At 38.9% G+C, this 12212-nt stretch overlaps 1 protein-coding gene across 1 annotated transcript; it reads right to left on the bottom strand.

Annotated features, from left to right (window-relative positions):
• Window positions 1-2738: 2738 nt before the first annotated feature.
• Window positions 2739-5902, bottom strand: LOC139396861 (erythroblast NAD(P)(+)--arginine ADP-ribosyltransferase-like). The gene is made up of 3 exons (XM_071143775.1): window positions 5833-5902; window positions 5574-5665; window positions 2739-3952 (listed from the first exon to the last, which is right to left on the bottom strand). Exons 2-3 carry the CDS (start codon window positions 5649-5651, stop codon window positions 3182-3184), a joined length of 849 nt encoding a protein of 282 aa, XP_070999876.1. The 5' UTR covers window positions 5652-5665; window positions 5833-5902; the 3' UTR covers window positions 2739-3181.
• Between the last annotated feature and the right edge of the window lie 6310 nt (window positions 5903-12212).

Consider the following 12212-nt stretch of genomic DNA (forward strand, 5'->3'; position numbering starts at 1 on the left):
GATGACAACATGTTTAGACTCTGGCATTGTGCTGGAGATAATGAACATGAGGATGACAACATGTTTAGACTCTGGCATTGTGCTGGAGATAATGAACATGAGGATGACAACATGTTTAGACTCTGGCATTGTGCTGGAGATAATGAACATGAGGATGACAACATGTTTAGACTCTGGCATTGTGCTGGAGATAATGAACATGAGGATGACAACATGTTTAGACTCTGGCATTGTGCTGGAGATAATGAACATGAGGATGACAACATGTTTAGACTCTGGCATTGTGCTGGAGATAATGAACATGAGGATGACAACATGTTTAGACTCTGGCATTGTGCTGGAGATAATGAACATGAGGATGACAACATGTTTAGACTCTGGCATTGTGCTGGAGATAATGAACATGAGGATGACAACATGTTTAGACTCTGGCATTGTGCTGGAGATAATGGAGATAATGAACATGAGGATGACAACATGTTTAGACTCTGGCATTGTGCTGGAGATAATGAACATGAGGATGACAACATGTTTAGACTCTGGCATTGTGCTGGAGATAATGAACATGAGGATGACAACATGTTTAGACTCTGGCATTGTGCTGGAGATAATGAACATGAGGATGACAACATGTTTAGACTCTGGCATTGTGCTGGAGATAATGAACATGAGGATGACAACATGTTTAGACACTGGCATTGTGCCGGAGATAATGAACATGAGGATGACAACATGTTTAGACTCTGGCATTGTGCCGGAGATAATGAACATGAGGATGACAACATGTTTAGACTCTGGCATTGTGCTGGAGATAATGAACATGAGGATGACAACATGTTTAGACTCTGGCATTGTGCTGGAGATAATGAACATGAGGATGACAACATGTTTAGACTCTGGCACTCTGGCATTGTGCATTGTGCTGGAGATAATGAACATGAGGATGACAACATGTTTAGACTCTGGCATTGTGCTGGAGATAATGAACATGAGGATGACAACATGTTTAGACTCTGGCATTGTGCTGGAGATAATGAACATGAGGATGACAACATGTTTAGACTCTGGCATTGTGCTGGAGATAATGAACATGAGGATGACAACATGTTTAGACTCTGGCATTGTGCTGGAGATAATGAACATGAGGATGACAACATGTTTAGACTCTGGCATTGTGCCGGAGATAATGAACATGAGGATGACAACATGTTTAGACTCTGGCATTGTGCTGGAGATAATGAACATGAGAATGACAACATGTTTAGACTCTGGCATTGTGCTGGAGATAATGAACATGAGGATGACAACATGTTTAGACTCTGGCATTGTGCCGGAGATAATGAACATGAGGATGACAACATGTTTAGACTCTGGCATTGTGCTGGAGATAATGAACATGAGGATGACAACATGTTTAGACTCTGGCATTGTGCTGGAGATAATGAACATGAGGATGACAACATGTTTAGACTCTGGCATTGTGCTGGAGATAATGAACATGAGGATGACTAGTGGTGGGACATTTGTACATTTGACTTGCTTTTTTTTTTACATGATGTTGAATCATTTTTGGGGGAAATGTATTTTTGTAATATTTGAGAATGTTTTGTAGTTGTCGTTATCCATTGTTTGATGTTCTGAACAAAGCACATTTCAGTAAATATTCCCCCAGTACTAATTGGTAGTTTTCCCATATAATTTTATTGAACCATTTAACTTTGTTAGTTCAGTGTGTCATATAATATGATATCTTAACTATAATCAGAGGGCCATGTAATATTATAATTCAGAAGAGAGAGGCGACCACATGTTCTACTTAACTATGTAACATTATAATTCAGAAGAGGGGGGCGAGCACATGTTCTACTTAACTATGCAATATTATAATTCAGAAGAGGGGGGCGAGCACATGTTCTACTTAACTATGTAATATTATAATTCAGAAGAGGGGGGCGAGCACATGTTCTGCTTAACTATGTAATATTATAATTTGAAGTTTTAGGTCAGTCAAAAGGGTAGTACACCAGAAATTCAAAAAAGTTGTGATACTTTTACTAAATCAGGGATAGGCAACATTGATGTGGGTGAGGACCACAAAAAAATCTGAACTCAAGATGACGGGCTGCAGTTGCCCCCCTCCCCCACACCTATTGCAAGCAAAACATTTAGTGGCCCCACTCTTGACAGCAGAAATGTTTTTTATGTTTCACTGTTAATTTTGTGAATTTTTACACATTTTGCCATGGGATGTAGAGAACATTTAGCAGTTTTCTAACTAACTAATGCAATTCTACTCATTTTGCCTTGGGGCGGAGGGGAAAATTAGCTGTTTTCCAGCTCATTTCCTGTAATTCTCCACATGTTGCCATGGTGCGAAGAGAAGGAATTGCCTGTGGGTCGCCCGTTGCCCATCCCTGTACTAAATATTCCCACGTCTCCAGCTTCTTTGCAACACTTCATGACACAACACCACCAGACCACTTTTTTTCCCATCATTGTTTATGTTACAGACAATTTTGACTTCACAGCTTGGCCATAGTGGGAACCGACCATTGGTTGATGCAATGCAACGTCTACAAGGAAGTGGACCTTGACCAAGTGTTAGAGGAATTCAATTCCTATATGTTTAATACCCAATTCAATTAATACACTCAGCCCATTTCTAAGGATTTGTAAGAAACTTATTTGCATAAAATGGGCGGAGACAAGTCAAGCACTAGCGTTTATTCTCAAGAGTACTGAACATGATACAATTTACCACAGGTTATAAACTGTAAATGATGTCATTAGTTTTCGAAACTGTCCCGTCTCTTCTTCACCCTGGTACAAAGGCAATATCTCAAGCCTTCCTACATCGTCTCTCACCAATTTAGATAATTTATGACCAAGCCACGGTCTTCCTGTGTAGATAAGCATCCTAGCCAGTCTGACGATAAGTTCATTAATGTCTACCAAGGAACAGACAGTCATTGTTCTAATTCTTGATTATATTTACACACATTATATCCAGTACTAGGATTAAAGAAAATTCATACATCTATACAGTAACATAATAGAATTCTGATTAGTCAGTCCTGATTGAAATGTATACATAATTAGTCATTATTGATAAAAAATCCCTTAACACCAAGACATTCACATGTCACAAATGTCAGGTGTTACATGATGTTACAGGGTTTGTTTATTTTTTGTCTTTTTCGACAATATTGCAATTCAATTGACTTTGGGTTGTTTTTGTGCTCTCTAGTTCGTAGACAATCTCACATTCACTCTTATCATCTTTGTCCTTATCTTCCAATACTTTATTCTTGGTCACCTCAGCAATTTTGAAAACCTCATATGGGGGAATCAACACCTCTTTTTCATCATTCAATTGAGATAAACCTGCCAGGGAAGCACCAAAACAGGTAGTGATCTTAAAACATGTCTTCCAATCTGCAAAAAATTTAGCCACAAGCTCGTCGGTAGATGATGAAGCAAATTGGCCAAATCGCATGGTGTGACCTTTTTCTCCTTGGAAAGCTCGAGTGCTTCCACGAAAGGTTTTTTCACACTTTTTCCCCTGGGCTTTATTAAGAATACGTAAGGCATCAGACAACAGGAAATGCAAGGAGTGATACTTGTAATCGGTCTTGTAGCGCTTCCCTAGGGTACGAGTGGCCTCATTGAATGACTCGAAAATGCTCTTTCCTGTATTCACATACACATGAATTGCCCTTAAATGGTCATTAGACAGTTCATTGTTAGAGTTATAGTTGTTGTCATACACCTTCATAGCATCTTCCCAAGCGCCTTTGAATTTGCTGTCAATATTTTTCTCATTTGGTAGGAAGGTTTTTTTCACCTCAGAGAGCATATTCTCCCTGCAGCCCTCATAGGAGTCATCGATAGAGTCAGGGGCCATGTCAAGCTGTATTGGGTCGAGATTACGACGATTCAGTCGGGGATGAATCTTCAGGAAAGGGAAGAGACAATGGTAACACTTTAATTACAGTGGTGAAATGTATTATTCATAAACAGTCATGAAGCCTTTATACTGTATGGATGACATAAAGAGTCACGAAGCCTTTATACTGTATGCATGACATAAAGAGTCATGAAGCCTTTATACTGTATGCATGACATAAAGAGTCATGAAGCCTTTATACTGTATGCATGACATAAAGAGTCACGAAGCCTTTATACTGTATGCATGACATAAAGAGTCATGAAGCCTTTATATGCACGACATAAAGAGTCATGAAGCCTTTATACTGTATGCATGACATAAAGAGTCACGAAGCCTTTATACTGTATGCATGACATAAAGAGTCATGAAGCCTTTATATGCATGACATAGAGTCATGAAGCCTTTATATGCATGACATAAAGAGTCATGAAGCCTTTATATGCATGACATAAAGAGTCATGAAGCCTTTATATGCATGACATAAAAAGTCATGAAGCCTTTATATGCATGACATAAAGAGTCATGAAGCCTTTATATGCATGACATAAAAAGTCATGAAGCCTTTATATGCATGACATAAAGAGTCATGAAGCCTTTATATGCATGACATAAAGAGTCATGAAGCCTTTATGTGTACACATACTTATACATGTATTGGGTACAATCAGAGAAGACACATTAGTGTTTACAAGCACTCGAAACTGATTCATGAATTATTTTCCACCACGATTGGTAAAGTGGCACTCTTTGGATGTTATAACACATTCATAGGAATTCAAACTTATTCATGAATACTTTCTCATGACTTACTGAAAAATGATGAAGTTGTGTTGTGACATTTTGGCCTTACTCAGTCCTCTTTTAAGACTACAGTCTGTAGGTGCTACAAAGCAATAATTGGTTTAATTTGAAGCTTTAATAGTGAGTAGTATTTCCGTAACAGTTTCCTTACATTAATTAATGAACCACAGAGGTATCCCCGCTCTAAGGGTGGTAACACATTGAGATCTGATTCATTTGATTAAATGCAATTACATGTTTTAGGGCTGCAACCATAGAAATACAATGTATTTATGCTACTAAAAAAGCTATTGTCAACTTCATGTCTGTGGTTATTTTGTTCACTGTCAGCCTATTTGTTCAACTGTTATTGAATTTGCATAGAAAAGTAATGTGGTTGCAAATGCAACTGGGGCCATGTAAATCATTTTTACGCTACTGATTCCACCAGTGGAACCTTGTATGACCACACATGTCTATTATGCGACCGAGCACAGTAAAATGAAGTCACCGCCCTGCCCTACCTCAAAGAAGGCCTTTCCCCATAGAAATAGAATTACTATTGTGATGCATGATTTCCACGGTAAATTGGAAAGTTCAGTCAATGGGCATTATGGGTAATGTATTAATTCTACATTTTTCAAGTTGGTTACCCATGGCAACCGTAGCATCCCCCCCCCCCCTCCAAACAAAAAGGAGAGAAAGAACTGACACATGGTATTTAAAGTGGCAAGTAACATGTAATGTACTTCTATGCTGGATAGTGAAAAATACCCAAAAAGCCTTTGTGCTGAAAAAAAAAAAGATCTTACAATTCAATGTAACAGATTTGAGAGATTCGTACCATCTTTGATTCCACACCCAGAGTCCAATCATGGAAGACACACAGCAAAGCAAAGGATAGGATGTTTTCTCTCCCCATGACTTCAACAGGTCCTGTAGTAAAACAACATGCAAAGGGAACAGTGGTTGAATAGTGGTCAGCAATAGTCACTTATATTAAAGTTTAAGAATATAAATTATAAATGATTATTATTATAGAAGTTCCCTCCAGGAAAAATGTAATTATTCTAAGTCAGAGTCTAATAAATGTTACAACTTACGTTACTCTTGTGCTCCTGTTGGGTGTAGCTTCACCAGGTCTTCTTGACTTTGATGTCTCTTGGTGTGTCTTTATCTGTTGTTGCTCTTGGTGTGTCTTCTTCAGTCGGGGCTGTATTTGATCCTGTCTGACCATTTACATAGAACCCACGTGAACGTTAAATTTGACTATCATACATCACAGACTCTCGTGTCAGCCTCCCATTGGTTGTTTTTAATAGTTCCTTTATACACTTTGGTCTAATTCTTCTGTCCTTTTTTGGACTTTGGCTTTTACTTCTGCCTGGACAGTAACATTAACACAAAGCTCATAGTTCTGCCTGGACAGGAACATTACCACAAGGCTCATAGTTCTGCCTGGACAGGAACATTAACACAAGGCTTATAGTTCTGCCTGGACAGGAACATTAACACAAGGCTTATAGTTCTGCCTGGACAGGAACATTAACACAAGGCTTATAGTTCTGCCTGGACAGGAACATTAACACAAGGCTTATAGTTCTGCCTGGACAGGAACATTACCACAAGGCTTATAGTTCTGCCTGGACAGTAACATTAACACAAGGCTTATAGTTCTGCCTGTACAAGAACATTAACACAAGGCTTATAGTTCTGCCTGGACAGGAACATTAACACAAGGCTTATAGTTCTGCCTGGACAGTAACATTAACACAAGGCTTATAGTTCTGCCTGGACAGTAACATTAACAAGGCTTATAGTTCTGCCTGGACAGGAACATTAACACAAGGCTTATAGTTCTGCCTGGACAGTAACATTAACACGGCTTATAGTTCTGCCTGGACAGTAACATTAACACAAGGCTTATAGTTCTGCCTGGACAGTAACATTAACACACCTTATAGTTCTGCCTGGACAGGAACATTAACACAAGGCTTATAGTTCTGCCCCACAAGGACCATTAACACAAGGCTTATAGTTCTGCCTGGACAGGAACATTAACACAAGGCTCATAGTTCTGCCTGGACAGGAACTTTAACACAAGGCTTGCTCTGTATCTTTACCTGATAACGTACTGCAGGATAGAGCCATTCCCATACAGTACTGTAAATTAGTAACATGCTGTTGAGTTGTATACATTTTCAGAAGTCTGGACATGTCTACTGTCCCTCTTACTGAACATCCCCCTCCTCCCACGTCAATACAACACTCATCCACCCTCTCTTCTTAAATGCCAAATACAATAAGTCATGTTGAGACAGTGGCTTCAACAAATGTAAAAAGACTACTTAATGACTATCTCTAGCCAGTGGGTTTGAGTGGCGTGTCTCCTCTCTCACTACTGGCTATTATATCATTCAGTGTTGTTTTAAAAGTCACTGCTACACGTTCCTGCACCATTAGAATGTTTTCTGTCTGCTTGGCCTTTATGTAGTGTACACTAGATCTGACTACATCCCACCACTCAGTTGCTGAATATATCCTATAACATGTACATATACCTGGTTCTGTCCATACTGGTCTTTTATTCTGTCCCTTTGAATACACCTCAACCACAACATTACATAATACTGTGTTCAATAGTGCCTCTAACAATTTCTGCCTTGAGATAATGTAAATTCTGCCTTGAGATAATGTAAATTCTAGCTTGAGATCATTTGAATTCTACCTTGAGGTTTTAGGCTATTGTTCCAGCCCAGCACTAAAATACCTCATACCACTAGTTAAAGCCACTGTCTGCAAGGTGCCCAGTAATTTCACATACTTGAAATATAACTGTAACGGCTTTCTTCTATCTCCTCCTCGGACGAGGTGTAGCAAGGATCGGACCAAAATGCAGCGTGTAGATTGCGATCCATGTTTAATAAACAAATGTAAAACACGAATCAATTATAAACACTACAAAACAAATAACAAAACCAAAACAGCCTATACTTGCGTAAACTAACACAGCGACAGGACCAAAAACACTAAGGACAATCACCCACGACAAACTCAAAGAATATGGCTGCCTAAATATGGTTCCCAATCAGAGACACCGATAAACACCTGCCTCTGATTGAGAACCACTCCAGACAGCCATAGACTTTGCTAGATAACCCCACTAGCTACAATCCCAATACATACACACCAAAACCCCAAGACAAAACACACCACAATACAAAAACCCCATGCCACACCCTGGCCTGACCCAATACATGAAGATAAACACAAAATACTTAGACCAGGGCGTGACAATAACCCTTAATTGTGAATAATATGACTCGTCTTGAATACCTTTATGTAATTGTCTTACTTTATTATAACCCCCATAAATGTAGCACATGTTTCTACAATTGTGCTTGTTGTGTAATTTGAGACTTATTTAGAGCTTCATATCACCTTTAAAACATGTCATGGGATGCCATTCCTTTAGCACCACGGGTATAGAAATCAAGTGGTCGTTCTGATATTTCTTTATTTTTACTTTGGATGATGTGCATATTGTTTTCTAGGTATTATTACTGCACGGTTGGAGCTAGAAACACAAGCATTTCACTGCACCTGCGATAACATATGCACATCTGTGTACGCGACCAATAAAGTTTGATTTGAAGTGCTAGTTTCATGTGAAAATCTCGTAGCATGCATTTTTTTTTTACATTGTTGTTGGTGGCCTATTCCATCATATATGGTATACAACATAGTTACAGTAAATATTGTTACTGTAAATGCTACAGTAAATATAGTTACAGTAAGTGCTACAGTACATATAGTTACAGTAAATATAGTTACAGTACATTTAGTTACAGTAAATGCTACAGTACACATAGTTACAGTAAATGCTATATATGACCAGGCCTGTGTTCAAATACTATTTGAAATCTGTTGGTAGGGGCAAGGGGGCAATTTGGGATTCACCATCTCTCTCTCTCTCGTCTGGTCTGGTCTGTTCTGGTCTGGTCTGTTCTGGTCTGGTCTGGTCTTGTCTTGTCTTGTCTTGTCTTGTCTTGTCTTGTCTTGTCTTGTCTTGTCTTGTCTTGTCTTGTCTTGTCTTGTCTTGTCTTGTCTTGTCTTGTCTTGTCTTGTCTTGTCTTGTCTTGTCTTGTCTTGTCTTGTCTTGTCTTGTCTTGTCTTGTCTTGTCCTGTCCTGTCCTGTCTTGTCCTGTCCTGTCCTGTCTTGTCTTGTCTTGTCTGGTCTGGTCTGGTCTGGTCTGGTCTGGTCTGGTCTGGTCTGGTCTGGTCTGGTCTGGTCTGGTCTGGTCTGGTCTGGTCTGGTCTGTTCTGGTCTGGTCTGTTCTGGTCTGGTCTGGTCTGGTCTGGTCTTGTCTTGTCTTGTCCTGTCTTGTCTTGTCTTGTCCTGTCTTGTCTTGTCTGGTCTGGTCTGGTCTGGTCTGGTCTGGTCTGGTCTGGTCTGGTCTGGTCTGGTCTGGTCTGGTCTGGTCTGGTCTGGTCTGGTCTGGTCTGGTCTGGTCTGGTCTGGTCTGGTCTTGTCTTGTCTTGTCTTGTCTTGTCTTGTCTTGTCTTGTCTTGTCTTGTCTTGTCTTGTCTTGTCTTGTCTTGTCTTGTCCTTGATTGATTGATTGATTGATTCTCTCTTTGTCTGCCAATCTCACTCTCTATTTCTATCTCTTGGTCAATAACTCTAGCCAGTGTTCCAGACATCTGATTTGAACGGTTAATCTGATTTAAGATGTAATGTTGCCTACGCACTGTGGAGCAAGACAGTCCTTATTTGGCCGAAGGTGAAAGGTCATATGACAGTCAAAAGTATTTCTATGACATTATTATTATAAATATTATGATTATTATTATTATATGACATGTTGCCTTATGTTGCATTTTTACATATTTGTTTACAAGATTCTGAAAGTTTTTGCATTATTTTGAATGTTTGAAAAAAGTTTTTTGGTATTTTCCATTTCTACACAATGCAGTAAAAACAGTAACAGTTCCTTCAATGCCGACTGGTAGTTTCCAGTATCACTTTACTGAACAACTAATTAATTAACTCATTCATTAGTTAATCGTGTGTCATGGCCTAAGTCTCTCAAAAGTGGAGGAGGCTTCAGTGGAAGTTTAACAAAGACATGTGAATGTAATAATGCTGAATGTTTTTCTTTATTCATGTTGGCAGAAGCTGCAAGCATGGAGTCTGTTACACAGGGTACTACAGGTCTATTGACTTACATCTTAATATCTGTGTCCTGATGTCAGAATGTAACAATAACAGCATGGAGTCTGTTACACAGGGTACTACAGGTCTATTGACTTACATCTTAATATCTGTGTCCTGATGTCAGAATGTAACAATAACAGCATGGAGTCTGTTACACAGGGTACTACAGGTCTATTGACTTACATCTTAATATCTGTGTCCTGATGTCAGAATGTAACAATAACAGCATGGAGTCTGTTACACAGGGTACTACAGGTCTATTGACTTACATCTTAATATCTGTGTCCTGATGTCAGAATGTAACAATAACAGCATGGAGTCTGTTACACAGGGTACTACAGGTCTATTGACTTACATCTTAATATCTGTATCCTGTTGTCAGAATGTAACAATAACAGTGACCCACTAACTGATTAAAATATAACTAACAGACACTGAAAATATATTTGTATAGCAAAGTATATTTGTTAAAAAAAAGTTTAAGAAAGCAGAGGTAGACTTGTTTGATTTAAACATATTGATGGAAAATGAACCGATGAATGTATCTCTCAAAAAGAAATGGACCACCCACATGACTCAATAGTTTGCTGTATTCACACAATATACGTTTACCCTGGATGTACAATTTAGAGTTGAATGAACTTGTATACTAATATGAGGGTATGTTAACATTTCCCGTGTTGACATAACTTACCATTTAAGGCAGTGGTTTATAACATTTGACAGTGTTGGTATTGATAGAAGCTGTAGACAGAGGCACCATCTAGATGACAGATTTCAGTAAATGCTAAATGTCATATTAAGAACTTAAATCTCAATGCAAATAGGTACGGATATATTGCTCATCTGTTTCTGCACATACGGCAAAGTAGTAGAATCATTATCTGATTCCTAACAGGGGCTTGATCTGTATTTACACTAAAGCACAGTTCAGATCACTTAAATATGTTGCACTTTTCAGTTTAAAAACAACTTTGCACCACAGGTCTTTGACTGTGTTTCTATTTTTCACTTCCTCAATTTTAAATTTCTCATAAGGAGGGATCAAAACCTCTGCCTCAAGTGACCCCATGATCGTATATTTTTCCACAGAGGCACCATAGCATGTTTCAATTTCAAAACAATTTTCAGTTCCAAATTCTGCAGCAAGAGTCTGAGAAGTAGAGGTTGAGAGGAATTTGCCAAATCTAATTTCTTGATTTAATTGACCCTTGTAAACACATTTGGTTCCACGGTATACGGTTTTCAAACATTCATTGGGATTATTTTTTTCTTTCAGAATACGTATGGCATCAGACAGCAGGAAATGCCATGCATAGAACTCAAATGTTTTAGCTTTGTATTTATCTTTTCCCACACGAACTGCATCATTGAGTGTTTTGTAAAAAATACCAGAGTACAACTTGATTGCAACAATATGTTCAACTGTAAGTTCCCCATCAGATTCTTTGTTGTCAGTAGCATCATAATGGTCTGTCCAACGTGTTCCAAAGTCGTCCGTATTGGCTGTAATCTCATCTTTCAGGTACACCTTCACCTTAGTCAACATCGCTGGAACACAGCCCTTGTACGCATCATCGACAGATGAAAGTGCCATGTCCAGAACGGTGTCAGGCCTCACCTTGGAGAGGAGGAAAAGGATTTAGCTATTTCACCTTTTTAGGATTTTAAATTCATTTTAAACATTCAGTTAAGGTATGTGACACGTGCGCACAAACAAACGTACCATTCCACTGACCATACTGAAGGTCAATGAGAAAACAGCCCACACTACAAACTTCACCATCTTCACTGCAATCTAGAGTAGACTCAAAGGTGATCCTAGTTATTAGCAGGTTACAGCTCTCTGGTGCTTGTGGCTGTGATGTTACCAAGTTGTCTTCACTTTGGTGCGCCTCCCTCCTTCCGGACAGTCATTTATCCTGTATCTGCTATTTGCATAGCTAAAATGCCACTTCAGTACAGGTCTCATTCATACAATACAAACTCGTGACGGTCTCCCATTGGCTGTTTTTACTAGTTAGTTTGGAATCTGTTGATCTTATTCCTCTGCCCTTTTTTGGAAATTGAGCATTGCCCAAGGAAGATGAAAACGGACATTTACATGCCACTTGACATCATGTTTACTCCATAACTCTATACTGAGTAGGACAAGTTTGATACTGTTTTGTAGCTGAGCTTCTACTGTTGTCAGTACACAATGTGTGTTTTAGCTCGTTGCCTCTAAATGAACAAAACAGCATAACATATCTTTTAAATCTTGTT

The sequence above is a fragment of the Oncorhynchus clarkii genome, unplaced genomic scaffold (assembly GCF_045791955.1).
Source record: "Oncorhynchus clarkii lewisi isolate Uvic-CL-2024 unplaced genomic scaffold, UVic_Ocla_1.0 unplaced_contig_5618_pilon_pilon, whole genome shotgun sequence".
Taxonomy (NCBI): Eukaryota; Metazoa; Chordata; class Actinopteri; order Salmoniformes; family Salmonidae; genus Oncorhynchus; species Oncorhynchus clarkii.

Coding starts and splice junctions, on each gene's coding strand:
- LOC139396861 (XM_071143775.1), bottom strand. CDS start 5,651: ATGGGGAGAGAAAACATCCTATCCTTTGCTTTGCTGTGTGTCTTCCAT. Junction 3,953..5,573: donor TGGGTGTGGAATCAAAGATG/GTACGAATCTCT, acceptor CCTTTCCTGAAG/ATTCATCCCCGACTGAATCG.